General features: G+C 38.7%; 4 protein-coding genes and 1 long non-coding RNA gene across 7 annotated transcripts; 3 read left to right on the top strand and 2 right to left on the bottom strand.

The window, feature by feature from the left end:
* Nucleotides 1-56: 56 nt before the first annotated feature.
* On the bottom strand, nt 57-4,973 carry uox (urate oxidase). The gene is made up of 8 exons (XM_017413560.2): nt 4,865-4,973; nt 4,205-4,417; nt 3,551-3,667; nt 1,814-1,892; nt 1,239-1,425; nt 1,000-1,123; nt 715-798; nt 57-627 (listed from the first exon to the last, which is right to left on the bottom strand). The coding sequence occupies exons 1-8, from the start codon at nt 4,883-4,885 to the stop codon at nt 553-555; spliced, it is 900 nt and encodes a 299-aa protein (XP_017269049.1). The 5' UTR covers nt 4,886-4,973; the 3' UTR covers nt 57-552.
* Nucleotides 4,871-10,445, top strand: dnase2b (deoxyribonuclease II beta). The gene is made up of 7 exons (XM_017413559.3): nt 4,871-5,012; nt 6,429-6,547; nt 6,687-6,861; nt 7,232-7,310; nt 7,845-8,006; nt 8,435-8,632; nt 9,426-10,445. Exons 1-7 carry the CDS (start codon nt 4,884-4,886, stop codon nt 9,758-9,760), a joined length of 1,197 nt encoding a protein of 398 aa, XP_017269048.2. The 5' UTR covers nt 4,871-4,883; the 3' UTR covers nt 9,761-10,445.
* A 1,373-nt stretch (nt 10,446-11,818) lies between these two features.
* LOC108234321 (deoxyribonuclease-2-alpha) lies at nt 11,819-14,966 on the top strand. Of its 3 annotated transcripts, XM_037974192.1 has the most exons (8): nt 11,906-11,976; nt 12,341-12,453; nt 12,996-13,090; nt 13,187-13,349; nt 13,439-13,520; nt 13,605-13,763; nt 13,851-14,042; nt 14,419-14,966. In XM_037974192.1, exons 4-8 carry the CDS (start codon nt 13,242-13,244, stop codon nt 14,787-14,789), a joined length of 912 nt encoding a protein of 303 aa, XP_037830120.1. In that variant the 5' UTR covers nt 11,906-11,976; nt 12,341-12,453; nt 12,996-13,090; nt 13,187-13,241; the 3' UTR covers nt 14,790-14,966. The 3 variants fall into 3 exon arrangements, with proteins under 3 accessions (XP_017268891.1, XP_037830120.1, XP_024861115.1); XM_017413402.3 differs by lacking the exon at nt 12,341-12,453 and having other exon boundaries at nt 11,819-11,976; XM_025005347.2 differs by having other exon boundaries at nt 11,907-11,976; nt 12,341-13,090.
* On the bottom strand, nt 14,141-15,588 carry LOC119616780. The gene is made up of 2 exons (XR_005232806.1): nt 15,478-15,588; nt 14,141-14,637 (listed from the first exon to the last, which is right to left on the bottom strand). It is a non-coding gene; the product is annotated as an uncharacterized LOC119616780 (long non-coding RNA).
* Nucleotides 15,589-15,753: 165 nt separating this feature from the next.
* Nucleotides 15,754-19,160, top strand: rpf1 (ribosome production factor 1 homolog). Its single transcript, XM_017413531.3, has 9 exons — nt 15,754-16,053; nt 16,353-16,409; nt 16,504-16,584; nt 16,670-16,765; nt 16,873-17,026; nt 17,178-17,260; nt 17,596-17,777; nt 18,126-18,252; nt 18,378-19,160. The coding sequence occupies exons 1-9, from the start codon at nt 15,823-15,825 to the stop codon at nt 18,417-18,419; spliced, it is 1,053 nt and encodes a 350-aa protein (XP_017269020.1). The 5' UTR covers nt 15,754-15,822; the 3' UTR covers nt 18,420-19,160.
* Nucleotides 19,161-19,245: the final 85 nt, after the last annotated feature.

Consider the following 19,245-nt stretch of genomic DNA (forward strand, 5'->3'; position numbering starts at 1 on the left):
GAGTTTGAATTTCTGGATTTGAGATTTGCCATAAACGGTGCTCCTTTCTCACCAAAGAATGTCACTTTGACTTTATTGACAAAACTTTAATTTCATCATAGGTTCATGTGTGGCTATTAGAAAAATACTGCAGCACAGATCTAACTTATTTGCATCCATCAAAGCAAATGAAATAGTTGAGGAGAAGCTTGCAGAAGCTACTTAGGTTGGATCAAGAGGTGTCGAGTGCATTTTTAAAATCTGCAACTATAATAGTAAACTTTGGTCTTCAAAAAAAGAAAACAATCCTGAATGAGTGATTAGAGATCCCTTAGTGTTTGGTGACATATACTTAAAGAAATGCAACATCTTAATGTGTATTGTTCCATTTTCAGAGTAAAGGTAGTTCAACAAAATGTTAGTATGGCTTTCTTGAAGCATATACGGTCATGTTTGGCAGGTCTTAATGGTCATCAATGTTATCCACATTTAATCAAATGATCTTTTTCTATTTAGCTCATTCAGGGAACTATCCAAGGACAGAATCACTACTTTAAGGCTGTGACGTGGCGTTCAAAGTCGAGCTCTCTGTTTCCGACGCACCGTTCCCGTGATGTTTCCAGAGGGATTATCCAGAGGAAGAAGTACCTGATTTAAAAACGTATACAAAAACATATCAATAATCAATTTCATCACCATTTAGCTCGCAAGATTTAATGTAAAAACAGAATTTACCTCATCTTTGTTGACAAGACCCATTTTTGTCATGTCTATGGTGAAGTAATGCTGGTTGGGCATGACGATCTCTATTTCATCCACCTAAAAGATATGTTGATTGCAGCTTGGCGTAATGTATATACAACTCAACATTAATTATCTGTAATAATGCCCCATACATAAAAACACTGGCAGCAAAAAATATGAAGGATGAGACTGAATCAGTGCATTTAAATATCCAGAAATGACAATTTATAATTATATTAGACACTTCTGTTTGATCTTATGAACTGATTGACCTACCTCAGGAACTCTCTCCAGAGCCAGAAGCTGAGTTTCATAAAGAGTCTTCTGCACAGATGGTGAGTACTCTCCACAATGATAGGGGCCGGCAAACTTCTCAATGATTGTGTCCTTCACACACTTCCTGTAACAGTGATAAAATCATCAGCCTTTGTCCTCTTTTCCCACGCTTGAAAGCCACACACTTTATTGCTTATGAGAAGAAGCTGAGTGAGTGCCGTGTCCTCACTGATATTTACCACGCGGTGTCAAAGTCAACGTCCCGAATCTTGTTGTAGCGCCACCTGGAATAGACGGTGGTGCAGAAACACCTGTCCTTGGTCTCCTGCAGTGTTGTGAAGCGGTCTTGGAGAAACCCCTCAAAACCCGACTGGGTGGTTTTTAACACCTTCATGTCCTTCACCCCACTGTGAACCACAGGAGCGCCTGGGTGGCGTTCAGAGCCAAACGTTAAACTAAACATAGATTACTTTGTCAGCGGTATATTTATCACTATCAACCTGTAGCAGACTCAAAGAAGTCTTAGAATAAGGCACAAACAAAACTATAGTAGTCTGTTTCCTCATGCTGTTTGCACATGCAGCCCAGCTGCAGCTTTAGAGGAAATCTAGGAGCCACCATAAGATTTAGATTGTGGACCAAATAATCAAGATCAAGATCATTTATAGCTTAAGTTAACTTGAACTTTGCAATTTAATAGAAGCAGATGAGGTTTTAGTTTCCTCCAAAAATAAAAAAAGCATGCATACAGATTAGTTTTTCACCGGCAGTGTTTGGAAACCTCATCTTTATATCTCTGAATGTGAGAGATTACCATCGAGGTTCTGTTCAACGTCACAGAAACGACAAGCTTCAGGGCTGTAGATAAATGCATGAATGTGCTGTACCCCATTCTGAGAAGAAAGAGAAAGTGAAAAATGGTTTATTTATCTGTTCATTTACACTTAAATATATTTCAACAAGTACATGTATATAAGAGACAGTAGAGGAACTAACCTTCCCTGGAAAAAAAAGTAATCCACAAAAAGCTGTCCAGAGTTCAGTGCAATAAAATATTTAGTTGTAGGGAACAAATTTATTTCTTAGTAAAGATTTTTTTGTTTGAACTGTAAAGATCTGAACAGGAGTCCAGGCTGTGCTCTTTGTTCAACACCTGTCTCAGAGTCAGCTTCCCCTTCTACGATTAAAACAATTTAAATACCAGGATTGGAGCAACAGGTTTCATTTTTTTACCTCATCCTGTCTTTTAATAAGATCTTACTTCCTCTTTTGTGCTCTAAATGCGTCCTCGTGTTTCTTCCCAAAGTCATAAAGTAAAAAGACCAGAGCGTTCAGTCAGGCACAGGATTTCTGTTGCAGCGGGAAATTGTGAGCAAAGATGTCTAATTATTTACTTGTTTATCAGAAATGTAGAAAAGTCTTGTTTGCACAAAAATAAATGTGCACTGACTTTGTTGAGGTGCACACTTCATGTAGAGAAAAGCATGTTTCATTTTGAAACTTGGTGTTTTTGGTTTTGGATGTGTTCACTAACAGCAGGTAAGCCCCATGAAGACCTGCTACATAAAAAGACTACATGCTAAACTGTGTTAATGGAAACTTTTAAGTCATTACCTGATGCTTCATTTTGCAAACAATAATAAGAAGAAGAATAGAAGGAAAGAAAAAGAGGTTAATACTCACTAAGGAGTCGTCATTCAGGTTTGTTTCACTTATTTTCTCCCCGTGTTCTCATTTACACGCTGAGCTTTAAACAACCAGTCGGTCATCCTGGTTTAGTTTTAAGCAGCATAAAACATTAATCCTTGTTTGAAGAATGAGTAACCTGAATTCCTAACATCGATGCTTTGGGTTCCAACTTGGGCATTTATCTGGTTTTATTCTTAAAAGCTGAGTTCTTTAAATTGAGGCTCAAAATAAAAGTGTTTGTTATAAATTAATCTAAAATTCACTCTCATTTTGGTCCATGAATACTCTCTCCTAATTGTTTTGCACATAGATTATGTAGGCGTAATAAAAGCAACAGTAAAATGTACAAAACAAAATGGAGAGGAAAAATGTTTTTAGCTGATCTGAAACTAAGAAAGCCATCTGTGAAGATAACATAACTCGTTTTAGAAAACCCTTCTCTTTCTTCTGAATGCTTAACCCTGTTTATATCTGAAATGGTTTCTAAACTTCCCTCCCATTAACTACCCCCTTTAAGCTCTTTTTTTTTTTCTTTTTTGCTTGTGCAAGGCAGGTAACAGAGACTGATCAAGAACAAAAACATGCAACTCAGAAATAAATGTTCTCTTAGTACAACAAAGTATTTTACTGTCCTGAACTCTGTATACCTGATTTTATCTTACAGGTTTTATTACTTAATTGGACATTTTAAAATTGGTGTCGTAAATCTTATGATTTCCGTGTGTGGGGGGGGTATGACTTCCTGTCTTGACAGGGGGAGGCATAAATCACTTGTTGACACATTATTTCCCCCACTGTCTCTCACATGACATAGCACAGCCTTTATTTTGTCCTGGACTAATCACTGAATCGTGTGTTGTACCTTCTCCAGCCTCCTCCATGGAGCTTCCTCCATGTACACTTTGGCCCTCAGCACATGGTTGAAAGAGGTGAGAAAATGATGACAGATATCCAGTGAGAACTGCTCAATGTTTTTTACCTGAACAGACAGTAAAAGGAAATGGGACACGCTGTATGAGAAAACAACTGCAGCAGTTTTAAGGAACAGTGTTACCTACTGTATCTACTCCAACTACACACACACAGTACCTACAGGGTGTGTAAAATTACCCTTCCAGTCCATTTAAATCTAAGCAGCACATACCTCGTTAATGCCATGAGATTATAACCGAATATATAAACTTCTCACTCTTTAATCGGAGCTAAAGCAGACTTTAAACACATCCTCACAACCTACTTCATTCTATAAGAACTTTCAGACGATTATTTTACTGACAAGCTGTAAATTTATCATAGGAACTGGATGTAATTTTAGAAATCTACATCCAGTTTTCAGTTATTTAACATTTTTCTTTACAAAACATGCAATAAGCTCCATAATTGCCACTGCTACCCTCTAGGCCTCACTCGACTTTAATTGTTTTTACACTTACAGAACACTGTTCTCTCTGTCAGTCTTTATTAGGCTACAAGCTGAAGCACTTTATCATTTTCCTTGTTGTCCAGGTTGACTCACCCCTTTGATTTTGGCCAGAGCGTGGACAGTGTTCTTGATGGTGTCGGTGGGAATGATATCTGAGTTGTCTCCGGTCAGGTAGTCTTTGCGTGACCTGAGCGTGAGCTCCACGTTGGCCTTCAGCTCCACGATGTAGTGGTGGCTCCCCCGTCTCTTGATGAACAAGACCCTCACGGCGTTCTTGCCGTAGGCCGTTCGGACAAACTCCGCGTTCTGCACGAAAAGGTGAAATTCAACATTTTTACAGTAATATTAGTGTTTCTGTGGCAAAACGGCCTTAATTAACTTTCAGTTCATCTGATCAGCTCTTAGTTTTTTGCATTTTGTGAACTTTTTTTGATTTATGTGATTTATGTTACAAACTCGGTTCATTTCTATAATCAGTTTGTCAAAGTTGCCTTGATTAAAAACATGAAGAAAGCAGAAAACACTGAATTAAACACTTAGTAAGACAGATGTTTGGACTCGTTTTGTAGCATTAGGTTTTGACTTTGCTTCGCAGGTCTAAAACCTGCTGGTTATGCTTTAGCCTTGTGGTCACTGACCCCAGAAATGAGGTAAACCTCAGTGCTGAATCATTAAGGGTATATTTAAACTAAAAACAAAAACTAGTCTTGCTGAGTTGTTTGCCCTGTTTTGCACATTTTCATCAATAGTTACCTGGTGTGCCGCAGTTGCCATGATGTGTTCCTCTCCTTTACTTGATTTCTTTACTTGGTCCCCAGCAAAAAAGGATCTCCTGATGATTGAGGAATATTTTGTGGAGAGGGTGTTGACACCTTTGCACGGACACTATTGGACGTTCCAGGTGAAGTTCAGCCCATTTTCCTTGGACGCAGTCAGGCACTCAGACATGCAGATTCACACACAAATACACACAGAATTTCATAGAAATTCTTTAACCGTGTATTGACCTGAACTCGTCATACTGTGCTGTGGAAAAGTTTACCATTGTCACGCTCAGGTTACAATTTTTTCTCTATTTTGTTGTAATTTATTCAGTTATAAAGCAAAATTTAATACATACTGCACCATTATAAGTCAAACATGACAGGATGCATCAGAGATCATAACCACACAACTCCTTAACTCATGCACTCCCTTCATTCATCATAACTTAAAACTAAATAATTAAACCTGGTTTAACATAGAGGACTCAATACACTGGAAAAACTATGAAAGCAAAGGTAGACATGTTAATAACAATGCATAATAAATTATGTGGTCAGTGACATAAACTTACAATATCTGATGTGTCCATTTTTTGTAAATAAGTTAAAAATGTTTGACTTGTGTTAAATTTTTGACTACATCCACTGTGAAGCAGTAAACTTTCTGAAATAATAAATAATGTAATATTTGCTTAATCCACAGTCCTAAAGGTTCAGGGAAATTCATCTTTCCACTTTAATAGTTAATTATCATTCTAATTAAGCCTCTTTAGTTGAAAAGTACAATAAAAAAAACTTTAAATCTTTGCAATTTAGGCACATGTCTTGTAATAGTTATGTAGGTAGAGATAGTTTTATGGATCTTTTAAAATATTTTTAAAAAGTTATATTTGCCAGGTTCAGCACTGAAGCAGTAAATTTCTGCCTTTTTGTTTATTTATACTTTGTTTTCATATAGTAAAGCTTTAATCATAATGTAAATATTACACAGATAGTTTTTTTACTGTCTGATGTGAATTTGTTTTTCATTCCTTTAATAACATGAACATTCAGGTTAGTAACTGCACAATCTTAATCTACTTTAAGTATAAGTTCTGAGAATGATGTTTGTCTGCCCAAATAGCTGAAATAAAAATATTTTATTGCTTAACTTTCTAACACTCACATGATGAGATCAGTTTCCAGTTCAGTGATCAGCAGCTTTGTTACTAATAATAAAAATGTCACTGAGAAGCTGCCAGGTGTGAACAGGAGGAAATTGTTCAATATAAAGAATATTTGTTTAAAATGCATAAGAAAAAAAGACAAAATAAGTATCTGAACCAATGTAAATGTGATTTGTAAAAGCCTGTGGGAGGAGAAATGTTTTACTGACTCGGTGCTTTGATTATTGTCATGTGACCACATCTTATGACTTCCTTGTTTTGCATGTCCAAGCAGCTGTGCAACATTTTCTTTCTAAAACCACTCAGTCAGAAAGCACACAAGCGCCAAATAAATAGGATGTTTCCTCTTTTTCTCATTCTCGGCTGTGTTCTCCTTCGCTCCTCAAGTGTCTCAGGATGGTCTCTCGCTTCACGTCGTGGCTCCACGTAGCTGTCGTGTTTTTCTCTTTCACATTGAGCAGAGCTGATATTTCCTGCAGGAATGAAGCTGGTGAAGCTGTTGATTGGTGAGTTGGTACGACGCACAACAACAATCACACTGCTGCAGTTTTGTTTGGTTTTTTTTAGAAATGAGGTGGGAAAATTATAAAATAATTCTGTTTTCTTGACTTTTTGTTTTTTGTTTTTTGTCCTTGTCTTTTTCAGGTTCATCATCTACAAACTGCCCAAGTACAGGATTGGCGAGGTTGGCAGCGGGGTGGAGTACATGTACCTGGACTCATCAGTTGGAAGCTGGAAGATGAGTAAATTCACAGTGAACAGCAGCCAAGGAGCTCTGGGAAACACTTTGAATCAGCTGTACTTGGGAAAGACCTACATGGTGAGATGATGTCCCTGTTCTTTGCTGGGAGCTCAGCTGATTCTGATCTGTGATGCAGTAACAGAAGTGATGTTGGAGGAAGCTTACATCGTTTCCTACATGGATTTGTCTCAAACTGCAGTCAGATCTCACCAGTCTTCTTGGTTTTTCAGTTCACTGGTGTCACCTTCAAAGCAGCATCAAGAACATAGATGATAATGACTAAAAGTCTCAACATTTAGGATAAAAAAAGTCTGTGTCACTTGCACATTTGTGCAGTAATTATTACGTTACATTATTTCAAATAATAATAATAAAACAGTGGAAATAAATGACATCCTGAAAAGTGAATTTCTAACAAATCTATGTGTAAAACAAGTTTCTTTTCCAGTCTAACAGCTCTGTCTACGCATTCTACAACGACGGACCACCGGTCCTGACATACATCCAAGGATACGGACACACTAAAGGTACACTTCATTACAGAAATCAATTTAATATTAGGTTAATTAATTACTATTGTGTTTTTAGAAGAGTGCAACAATTTTACAATGTCTTTTTCACAGCAGGAGACATCCTGCAGTAAGTTTGCATCCATTGTGTTTATATATTTGCAATCTCAGATTCAACTGGAAAAAAAATTATAAGTAGATTTTGACTTTATAGTTAAACTCCAATTACTTGGAGTGTTTTTTTTTTGTTTTTTTGCACTAAACATGGACATACGTTTTTGTGAATACAGCATTTTAAAGGATGCTCTGGATGTAATTGAATCTGTGGTAGTGAATGGCAGGTTTCTTCTTGACCGATAGTCCAGTTCTTTGATTTTGCAATGAAGATCGATATGGGAGGAAATGTCCAAAGAGCATCAGCCTGATAACTACTGTTGACTCAGACTTACCAATCACTCTGACACAACTTGGATGGAAAACTTTGTGAGTCTGCGTGCAGGTTTGCATGTGTGTGCGTGTCCTCTTTCACGCTGGTTTGTGTTCATCCTGCAGGGGCTCTGCTCTTTGACCGCTCTCAGGGCTTCTGGCTGTCACACAGCATTCCCCATTTCCCCTCGTTCCCCGAGAGGGGCTACCTCTACCCCTCCTCTGGCAAACTCTATGGACAGACTGCCCTGTGTGTCACCTACCAGTATGCACAGCTGCCTCGTATAGGTGAGTGAAAGCTCATGGAGCAACTGGGCCTGACCTGCTGCTGCTCTGTGTGTACCAGGAAAAAAAAAGGTGAAAACAGGAGAACATTAACTCAGTGGCCTGCTCATATGCAAGATCAACAGTAGCTTAAACATGTATGACCTCCACAATGTTTACATTGTACAGCTCTTATATAATTAAACTATTGGCGTAGATTTGGTAAAAAAAAAAAAAAAAAAAATGTATACAGTGCATGAATATCACACAAAAGTGTTGCAGAGACTATAAAAGTGAGCTTTGTGGAGTAGCAGATACATTCTCAAGAGCTAGATTAGATGTTAGAATTGGAAGTTTAATTTTTATTTGTCAAATTAGCTGCAAAGCTCTTCCTGATTGTAAGAAATTCTATTTGAGTTTATAGCGCCTGTTCCCTCTCTGCTCTCCTGCAGCGAAGCAGCTGGCCAACATTTATCCACGTTTCTACAACTGTTCTGTGCCCCCCCGGTTCTCAGCCGACCTGCCGCAGCTCGTCCAGCTGTGCGAGGGCTCCAAGCCTCCGCTGGCCTCCAACAGGAGGGTGGAGCAGCTCTTTTCTGCCCGAGGGGACAAGTTTGTCAGCTTTGTGAAATCCGAGGACTACGTAGATGGTGAGATGTTCTTCGTGTGCCACTGCTCGTTTCAGTTCTGCTTTTTGGTTGTTGAGTTGCTCACTGAGGACTGGGGAAATCTTGTGGAATGGGGGGGTTTTATGTTTCCGACCTGTCTGGGTTTTCCACGATCACTCATCAGGTACAGACACAGATGAACGCACCCAACTCAAAGCCTTTAAAAGCCATTCTTACTTTTCTTACTTCAGTTCCATTTTTTCTTAAATATAGACTTTGTATTGTCTCTTTTATTTTCATAGTTTTCCGACTGTAAAATGTGTTCCCATTGGAGTTACTTTTGTACATTAAAGCATAAAATAGCTCAAATGAAATACTAATCTCTCAGCTCATCATATAATCGCATCTCCAAAAGATCAAAACCTGCAAAAGAAAATGATCATGCAAGCTTTTTAGATGTTCATTTTGTCTAACTTTATACAACTTAAACAATATTAACAATAGTTTTCTACACATACAAAACACTTTAAAAGCAAAGTGATGTTTTATGAGGTGATTATGTAGTACCAAAGATTAAAACCTTTAGTATTTTGCATGATTGACTTCCGATAAGTGAGCAGATAATGAGTAAAAAAGTAGTCAAAGTCCACAGAAAAACTTTGAAGAAATACTCATTAAAGACACATTAAAGGATGACAAGAAGGTCCGTCTCCCTGGAAGCAAAATATAAAGAAATGAGGGTCGACCCGAGATTCTTTCACAGTGCTGTATTTTTTTTTTAATGTCGTCTTTCATTCATAACGCAGCTGAACTGATCTCACCATCCCTCCTTCAGATATCTACACAGGCTGGGTGGCTCAGGCCTTGGACGCCGACCTCCTGGTGGAGTCCTGGCAGACAAAAGGCCACGAGCTGCCGTCCAACTGCTCGCTGCCCAAACACACCATGAACATCAAGAGGATCAAGCTCCCCGCGTCGGTCCACTTCCAGTCGCATTACGACCACTCCAAGTGGTGCGTTTCACGAGTCTACGAGGACCAGGTGACCTGCCTGGGGGATCTGAACAGGGAGAGGGCTCAGATGTGGCGAGGCGGGGGGGTGATCTGCACCTACAACCCTGTGATTTACAAGGCCTTTAGACAGGTGGTGGACTGGTACATCAGCTGCTGAACAAGACAGGACGATTGGGGTTTGAAAATGAAAATCAGATGAACATCTTTTAAAATCTGAACTAAACCCTGGCTTCTGTGATAGCTACTGATTTGAGGACATTACTGTGGTAACTGTAGTCTTATAAATGCTATTATTTTTACTAAATGTTTTATAGATCTAAACATTGACGATTATACACATGACTGCTGAGTCTGTTGTGCATCATTAAAAATCTATTACAGTATTAAAAGTGTGAATACGTAACACATGTATTTCTCAAACAAACATTACATAGATTTATCAAATGGTCTCTGTTATCTTTCTAATTATAATACTTTTAATATTTGTTCACTTTTAACCTTTGTTCACCTCTGTATGGTTTAAATAAAACTATGAGCACTTATATAGTTAGTGAAACAAATATAAAGATCCCACCCATTCCCACAGGTGTTAGAAACAGATGAATTAGTTGTTTCCACTGACACCTATTTCAGGTTGTTTTAGGGGCCCTTGCACAGCTAATTTGAGCACTTCCTCTTTTGTTGAATATCAAATTCCAAACTGCAGACACAGATCTGATTAGAAAGTGAAAGTGCAGCAGGTTTTGATCGTCCAACTCCAAATCAGTTTTCTGAAAACTGTTCCTGAATGAATCATGTGCATGTCAACATCTACATTTTATTAATTAAATAAAACATTTTTCGGGTTACTTTATTTTGTCTTAATGAGAAGCTTTATGTGTGAAATGTTTGGTGTAGACAGCGCCATCTAGTGGTCAGGATGGTGGAATTGTATTCAGTACATTTAGTTTAGAATTGAATCATAAATTTCACATTAAAAGGAGGAATTCTGCCACAGGATTGAGAGGATTTAAGTGTTTCCCATTCAGTGGTGAGCCTTAAACTTTCAGTATTAACCCAGGAATCTGTTTATTTTGTCTTGTTTGAAGTAGACACAAAATTATTAACATTTTCCTGAGAGAAGGTCACACAGAGTGGAATTGCATTTGAGCATTTTAAGCACCACTTCATGAATTAGTCACTGCAGGATTACCATGTCTCCTTTGTCTCTGAGAAGCAAATATCTGCCTTGTCTGACTCACTAACACTGAGCAGTGGTGGAGCTAGAGAGTTTGTCTAAGGGTGGCATGAGGTTCCAGAAGGGGCACAAACTTTATTGTCACAAGAAACGTTTAAGTTTGGACTTCATTTTATGTAACACTTAACTGAGCGCTGATTGTCAGCAACTTCATTTCCCCTAGATTCAGTAAAGACTCGGTCATTTGTTTTTACCCAAACAATTGTATTTTATTAACTGCAGTTTGAAAGAGCTAAAAGAAGTGAATGAAAGGGATAATCATCTAATAATGAAGGACCAAGATTGTGTTTAGGTTTTGTGTGGGAATGAAACAGATACACTTTACTTGTCTCCTGCCTCTCAGGGGGTAGAACACCATGACCACTTGGTCGGTCAGGAGGCCTTCAAACCACCTCTGCTGATGAAATGTCCAGTTCTGGTTGGTGGGAATAACCATTTTGAACTCCAAGAAGGTTATGAGTGAATACTATATCTGTGAGTTAGGATAGAGACTGAAGTTCTGAGGAGATGTCCTTGGCTTTCAGCACTACAAAATTCACTCAAATAATACAAACAGAGTAGCAAGATAGTTTTTTTTTTTCAGTGACAGCTCCATGCCACCCCCTAGAGCCTCTACTCCCACCTGTTTGACACCTCTTCAAGTTGTGTTTTAAAACTGAAACAGAGATACACCAGAAGAGCGTCAGAGCGTTGGGATAAGTTTAATATTAGATGAGCAAAGGGCCACCTGAGTCCCAGCTATCAGTCGTCGTGTAGAAGCAAGAAAACAAATGTTTCTCTGCAGGCCACAGAACACTGTTCAGTCACTTAAAGAGATTAGAGCAATTATTTCTGCCCTCATCTGTTTCAGACCATGTCAAACCTCTCTTCAGTTTCACAATGACTGCCCTCCCTTACAAACATCCATGCCTGTTTGACAGCTCAGATCTGAAATGAAGCAGGACCTTCAGGATGCCGACGACTAGTTCGTAACAACAAAGAAGATATTTGCAATGCCGGTTTGAGCAACAAGGAAGCAGCTGAAATATAAAAAAGAGACGTGGGTGTGAGTTTCCTTTCACGCTGTGTTGTGACAAGGCAGCTTTTTAGAACAGGTTTGTAGTTCAGAGTGAAGGGAAGTGAAGATGACTGGGCACGTAAGTAAACTGATTACATGGTTGTAAAATAAAAATAACCAGCTAGATATGACTAGGGCTCGTGTTTTATTTATAGGCTGATACTATTGAATCTGAACTAGCCTTAGCACAAAGCCTTACACGTATTGTACTGTTTACATGTAATATACTGTAACTCATGACTCATTACTCTCAGTCATTTCTACAAATGAATGTGTGGATGTTTAAAAAAATGCAGCTACCCACTTTCTTAGTATACAAACCTACAGGAGATGAATATATGTTTAGAAAAATAAAAGTTGCATGGAAGTCTCTAGTTTGTGTTTATATTTTGCCATTCAGCAAGAACTGTCCTCTCATGCATCTTTTTTTATTTACATTTCAGCTCTTGGATTGACTTGTTCTTGAACATGGAAGTGACTCTGTTGCACCTCTCATTTTTACTGGTCCAGGAAGTGGCTGTACTGAAAAGCAGAACTTATTACTAGAACCTAAAAAGTAAAAATGTTGCAAAAATTCAAACTAAATTAAATTTAGATATGTGACAGAATTATGGTAAAAAGAAAGTGAAAATAGTCAATAACGGCGTGACTTCTGACTAATGTGATAAGACTTTTTATCTCGCTGTGCAGATGCATCTGAATACGTTATAATTAGGAAATAAAATTATTATCAAACTTATCCTCTCAGCCTCCATCAGGCAATAGTTTTTAGCTGTATCCAAAGATCTATATTTAAGTCACATGATGACAGGTGCTACAGACAAGACTGCTCAATAATTTGATGTAAAAACCTCAAAATTATTTTCTTATTTAAGCTTGATGATTTAAATTTGAGTTTAAGATCCAATGTTTGTCTCAAAAAATAGCAACTAATAGCACAGCCTCCAAATTCAAATAGAAAAAAAAGTGATAGCAGTAGTTTAGACTTCGAAAACCAAACAGGTAGCTTCAACTCTGTCAGTGAGATCTTTATGTGTGATTATAAATAAGGACAATCTGCCTCTCGTTTTTGTGATGCCATGATTATGTTTGTTTCAGGCATTACTGAGATTCCTCTTCAGCGCTGGCATCTTGTTTCAGCTGAGTTATTCTGATGTGAAATGCAGGAATGACGATGGGGTGGAGGTTGACTGGTTGGTGAAGATTTTTATCTCTCTGTCTTTATTGGAACCCGCTTTCTGTTTTGACTGAATAAATGATCGAATGTATTATGATGTCTGCCCCGTTAGGTTTATTTTATACAAGCTGCCCAATGTGAATGATGCCGGTTTGTTGTATTTGTACATGGATGAGAGCACGAATGGGTTGAAACTCAGCAAAAAGAACATCAACAGTGAAACTGGCTCTTTAGGAAACACACTGAAACCCCTGCTTGATTTCTACGACAGAAAGGTAACATCCCAACCAATAAGAGTCTACTAATAATGTTATGGCTTAAAAGACTGGTGGAAACTCAAGTTTTGTTGTCTTTTCATTGTAAGACTGAAGGCTTTGGTTATATACTCTACAATGATCAACCTCCAGATCTATATGTTGCTCCGTCGTCATTTGGCCACAGCAAAGGTGGGTGCAGTTACATTAAAATGTCAAAAACAACCAGATCAAATGTGTCTTAAATGTTCTTTGACATTATTTTACTTTCTTAAGGGGTTGTAATGTTGGATCGACAAAGTGGCCTTTGGCTTTCACACAGTACTCCCAAATTTCCAGCCTATCACAAAAAAGACTTCTGGCCAAAAAATGGAAACGCAAACGCTCAAACATTTATTTGTGTTAATTTTCCCTACAGACAGTTCAAAGCAATAGGTAGGTAATTACCGTTGTGTTTGGACCAACCTTGGTGTTTCACCAGTATAACCTCATTGTGTCTAAATATTTCATTTGAATCCTCAGGAGTGCAGCTCAAGTACATCCATGCTTATTCATACGACTCTGAGGTCCCTACAACCTTTCCGACGGAGCTGCAGTGTGTTGCACAGAGATCCTGCTACCCAACAAAAGAACCCTGGTTCAGTGTGACGGTGCTGACCTCTACGATGGGGCGTAATTTCACCAGCTTTGCAAAATATGGACGCTTTAAAGATGGTGAATACTGGCAAATAAAACTCCCAGTTAAAATGTGGAAGAAAAGAGTGGGGGACAGAATGCAATCTTTCCTTTAGAAATAATACCCAGACAACAAATTAATTGTTGGAACTTTATTTAGGACGTAGAGTATGTACTCATGTGGCTTATCCAAAGACTATCCAAATGACATTTTGGGGGGAGATAAGGCTTCGCTCTTCAGGAAGACAAAATGGTACCATGTTCCTGCAATTAGTTTTCTAAACCTTCGATTGCTTTCTGTTTTGTCAAAACAAAAAGGGCATGCAGCAAAGCAAATGTAGCTTTTTAAAACAAATGCTGGCATCAGATGGAGATTAACAGTGTTGTTTGTTTCCTCCCTGTTTTTATATTGCAGATCTTTACTCTGGCCTCATTGCAAACCACATCACAGAGGATTTATATGTAAAAGGCTGGAGGAAACTGCGTGACCCTCTCCGCTCGAACTGCAGCTCCAAGATCCCTCGTCACGTCTACAACGTGAAGGAAGTGAAGCTCCAGAAGAGGAAGCCCTTCAGTGACAAACTGGATCACTCAAAGTGGAGTGTGACTTCGGATGGGAGCTTGACCTGTGTTGCTGATATGAACAGAGAGACGAGTCAGATGAGCCGAGGAGGAGGAGCGATCTGCACCAGTGACACTGAAGTGGGGAAGGCCTTTAGAGCATTAATCTTTAAGCATGAACCGTGTAAAGAGCCTCATTCTAACATTCGAGAAAGAGAACTGTAAAGGCACAAAAAAAAACTTTGAACAGGCAGAAACTGAGCACTGAACACATTCGACACTGATGTGTTTTTTTATTGTTGTTGTTTTATTCAGTTTTATTTAAAATTTTAAAATCATATTTTAAGTTTTACATATTTATGCAAAAAGAAGCTATTTTATTTCAGTTTAAATGAAACTAAATAAATGATGGTGTTAAATTACACATGAAATGTTTTTCCAGGTGTTATTCTGTTAATATTATCTTTCTGCTGTGACTAGATTAAACTATTTATTGGGGCCCTTATGCAACAAGGACCCAAACAATGTGTTGGGTCCTTAAACTTGAGCCTTTTAATTTCAAATGACATAGTAACATACATTCAGAGAGAAATGTGCATACATCCTCAGACCACTGGGTATCTAGGTACAATTGCAGTCCTATTAGTTAATTTTTCATACACAAAGTGCAAGCAACTCATCTGTTTTTAATCTATTTACATGAATCATTCTTTGTCACTTGCCTCCTATTTTTACACTTTTGTAGATCAGTCTTAAGCAACATGTGGACAAGTAGTTGTCTGTAGTTTTGTTATCCATACATTCTGCTTAGAAATGGCTCAAAGAAAAAAAAAGTATAGCGTGAAGGTTTGATTGAGCAGTAAATCTTTAATTTACTAAAGTAAAGTAAATTTGTGTTTAAGTTTAAGCCCACCTTCAGTGCCCATATTTTCCCAATCCTGGTCCTGGAGGGCCCCTATCCTGCAGATTTTAGATGTCTTCAAGTTCTGCAGAAGCCTGTTATTCACTCAGTCATTCATATCAGGTGTGTCACAGCAGAGAATCACCTAAAACATGCAGTATAGTGGCCCTACAGGACAAGGATTGGACGCCAGTGGGTTAAAGTATGTGAGCTGCTGTTTACCTCCTCGCCACTAGGGGGCGCGCTTAACCGCAGCTCCTGTGACTGCTCACCTCTAGTCCCCGGAAGTGAACACACGACGGGATAGCCTGTGCCACACGTGAGAAAACAAGCCGAGACAGACTTCTGATTTAAAAAATGGATGTTACAGAAGTTCCAGTGAGTCAGGGAAGCAAAAGTAAAAAGAAAAAGAACAACAATAAGAAAAACAAGATGAAGGACGTAAGTCAGGAGGGAGGCGAAGGGAGCAGCGGAGCGGAGAAGAGCGAGTCAGGGACGGCGTTTCCGCCAACATTCAGCGTGTCTGAAATCAAGAACAAGCAGAGGAGACATCTCATGTTTATGAAGCTCAAGCAGGAGAAAAGAAAGGTAAACAGAAGGCAAAGTATCGTATGCTGGATAAAGCTGCCTTTAGTAATTAAAGTTCACTCAGCTGACCGTCATGTTTACTAAAACAGAATAAACTTCTGCTAAAATCACCCCACACTGACACTCCATGCTTTAGTTTTAGAGTAACATATTTAGCTCATACCTGTATATAATAATTACGAAACAAAAGGTTACCGAGCATACTGGTAACTTTCAAACTGTGTCAGAAATCCCAGTTGTTTTTTTTTGTTATTTCTTATGTGTTTATAATCATGTCATTCATTCTTTGTTTTCTGCAGCAAAAGCTGCAAATTAAGAAACAGAAGAGGAAGGAAAGAGAAGCTCTAGGTGACAAGGTGAGTCTTTTCTGCTGTCATTCATTTGTTTTATTTTAATTTTTTGGCTTATTTCGTATCATCAGGTGTTTGACTCATTTTGTCCCAAACGTAGGCGCTGCCGAAGGAGGTCCCCAAAACGATAGAAAACCAGAGAGTGTTTGACGAGACAACTGTGGACCCAGAAGATGAGGAGGTGCCGACTGATCTCGCTGAAATGATCTCCTTCGCGTGAACTTGTAATAGTTTGGTCGTATTTATCGTATGTGTTTCATGTCCAGGTGGCGTTTGATGAAGGAACTGATGAATTTTCTGCATATTTCAACGGGCTGACGAATCCTAAAGTGCTGATCACAACATCAGACAGACCCAGAGGGGTGAGTGGCTGCTGTTTGACTTAAAAATAATCCCCTTCATTCATCAATGTCAAAAACTAGCTTTAGCACACACTGACTGTTCTGTTGTTCTGATTGGTGCCTTGCAGAGGACGGTGAGGTTTTGTAGGCAGCTGGCCACAGTAATCCCAAATGCCCATGTTTACTACAGAAGAGGTTTGGCCCTAAAGAGGATCATTCCTCAGTGTGTCGCCAGGGACTTCACTTACCTGATAGTCATCAATGAGGATCGCCACGTGCCCAGTATCCTCACACCCAGCCATCGCAGGAAACAAAATTAACACCTCTTCATCCAGCGTTTTTCTTACAGTGGACAAATTTTGTGTATCAGCGTAAAAAAAATGTGTCTCTTAAGTTGTTTCTAAATGCTGTCATCCTTAATGGTCACTCTAAGATGGTTTGGTTCTCTGTCACCTTCCTGACGGGCCAACAGCGCACTTCAAAGTCAGCAGTGTTCGGCTACGCAAAGAGATAAAGGTAAGTTCAGTTCCTCCAGTTCACCAGCTGTCTTTGGACATCAGAGTGATCTAAAGCCATCCCCAAGTTTCACAGGAGCGCCCTTTACTGGTGCTTCACTGCATTCAGTTTAATGATGTTTGGTCAGTTTTCTGCATTTTAACAGGATGCAGAAAATGTCATTTGTCGTGTTTTATAAGACCTCAAGAAGTAGAAAAATTGTATGCTTATAAATATATTTTAAGACATAGAAAACTTGAACATTATTATATCCTACCACCAATAAAACAATCTGTGTTTCCTGTTGTTTGTAACTAAGCTGACGCCGCCCTCACTGTTTGGTTTCCTCCGTGCAGAGACTCGGTAAAGAACCGACAGAACACTACCCAGAGGTGATCCTCAATAACTTCTCCACCCGTCTGGGACACAGCATCGGCCGGCTGTTCGCCGCTCTCTTTCCACAGAACCCTGAGTTTGTGGGTCGACAGGTCGCCACCTTTCACAACCAGAGAGACTTCATCTTTTTCAGATTCCACAGGTGAACTTTTTAACTGACTTCTAAAAAAAAAAAAGCTGTGAGCATCACCCTCCATATTCAGATGCTTTACAGAGAAGATTGTTGCCAAATTTGTTTGTGTCTGTGTTTAAAATACACTCACATTTTAAGTCTTTCTTCACAAATCGCCTCTTGTTTTTCCTCGATTGGATTCTTTAAAGTTATCAGTTGAATTTAAACTTTACGTTTATTTAGTAATTGTCTATTTGTGCTAATTGATTAATTTTATTTAGACACACGAGCAAATAGAGCCAGCGTTTTTAAAGAAAAAGCAGGATTTTGTTTTGTTTTAAGGAGGTTGAATAAAAACGTTTTCGGTATTTTGTAAAGGTACATCTTCAAGAATGAGAAGAAAGTTGGTATTCAGGAGCTGGGACCTCGCTTCACTCTCAAACTCCGATCTCTTCAGAAGGGCACCTTCGACTCAAAGTACGGAGAGTACGAATGGGTGCTGAAGGTGAGTCTGATTCCAAATGTGGGACTAGTAGAACAGTCATTTAACAGAGCATTTAAAAATGTCAAACTTAATATGTTTTAATTGTTCTTTACTCGCTTATAAAATTAAAAATCTTTTTTTTTCAGCGCCACGAAATGGACGCCTGCAGACGGAAGTTCCAGCTTTGATGAGACGAGGAGGATGTTTATTATCCAACAGATTATTTGTGGACTTGCACAAAATGACTTTTCATTGGCCCGTGGTTTGGGGAGAAAACCTCTGACAGAAGTTCTAACTTTTATTCTTTTTTTTTAAGTTGAATTATTAAGTGCTTACCCTGGAAAGTTTATACTTGTTTGGCTTCACAAGTTTTAGAAGCTGCAGGTTTGAGTTTTAACTTTCAGAAAAACTTGTTCAAGTTAAATCAAGGAGCTGAAGGTTGTATGCATGCAGATACTGTGGGAAGGGGTACAAAAAAAAAGTGAAGCTCTCTGACCAGGATTTGCCACAGCAACAGGTAAATAAAGAATTGGACTTCCATTTCAGTGCAGAACGTGTCCCTACACAGATCCTGATGTTTATCTTAAAGGCATGCTTAAAACATCCTCTACAACTGGGAGGAAGAGTGCAGGAGACGGCAAATAAGATGTAGTTTACTTATGGAAACATGACCAGGAAGTCCATTTTATGAAATATCTCTATTTTAACCAAGAAAAACCCATCAGCACAATATGGTTATTAGTAGGTGTTAAGGCTTAATACGCATTTGTTTTTCTGCACAGTAAGTTCAATATTTGTGCAGATAAACAAGACAACTGAGTTAAGGATTATCTCATAATCTATGTACTGTTGTTACACGCTGATGTAAGTTTCAGGTAATATCAAATAGGAGCTGCATGTTTCTAAGTAAAACTGTACAAAACAAGGCATTCTGAGATGATCTTTCACTTTAACTGAGGAAATCAAGGTGTCAGATTACTGCTTCAGGCCCTGCAGGTGGAGTGACTTGAAAAG

This window comes from Kryptolebias marmoratus, linkage group LG24 (genome assembly GCF_001649575.2).
Source record: "Kryptolebias marmoratus isolate JLee-2015 linkage group LG24, ASM164957v2, whole genome shotgun sequence".
NCBI lineage: Eukaryota > Metazoa > Chordata > Actinopteri > Cyprinodontiformes > Rivulidae > Kryptolebias > Kryptolebias marmoratus.

Coding starts and splice junctions, on each gene's coding strand:
- rpf1 (XM_017413531.3), top strand. CDS start 15,823: ATGGATGTTACAGAAGTTCCAGTGAGTCAGGGAAGCAAAAGTAAAAAG. Junction 16,410..16,503: donor GAGAAGCTCTAGGTGACAAG/GTGAGTCTTTTC, acceptor TCCCAAACGTAG/GCGCTGCCGAAGGAGGTCCC. Junction 16,585..16,669: donor TGGACCCAGAAGATGAGGAG/GTGCCGACTGAT, acceptor TTTCATGTCCAG/GTGGCGTTTGATGAAGGAAC.
- LOC108234321 (XM_017413402.3), top strand. Junction 13,521..13,604: donor GTCATTTGGCCACAGCAAAG/GTGGGTGCAGTT, acceptor TACTTTCTTAAG/GGGTTGTAATGTTGGATCGA. Junction 14,043..14,418: donor ATATGGACGCTTTAAAGATG/GTGAATACTGGC, acceptor TTTATATTGCAG/ATCTTTACTCTGGCCTCATT.
- uox (XM_017413560.2), bottom strand. CDS start 4,885: ATGGCAACTGCGGCACACCAG. Junction 3,668..4,204: donor CTCTGGCCAAAATCAAAGGG/GTGAGTCAACCT, acceptor CTGTCTGTTCAG/GTAAAAAACATTGAGCAGTT. Junction 628..714: donor GTCTTGTCAACAAAGATGAG/GTAAATTCTGTT, acceptor TTTTTAAATCAG/GTACTTCTTCCTCTGGATAA.
- dnase2b (XM_017413559.3), top strand. CDS start 4,884: ATGATGTGTTCCTCTCCTTTACTTGATTTCTTTACTTGGTCCCCAGCA. Junction 6,862..7,231: donor ACTTGGGAAAGACCTACATG/GTGAGATGATGT, acceptor TTTCTTTTCCAG/TCTAACAGCTCTGTCTACGC. Junction 8,633..9,425: donor ATCCGAGGACTACGTAGATG/GTGAGATGTTCT, acceptor TCCCTCCTTCAG/ATATCTACACAGGCTGGGTG.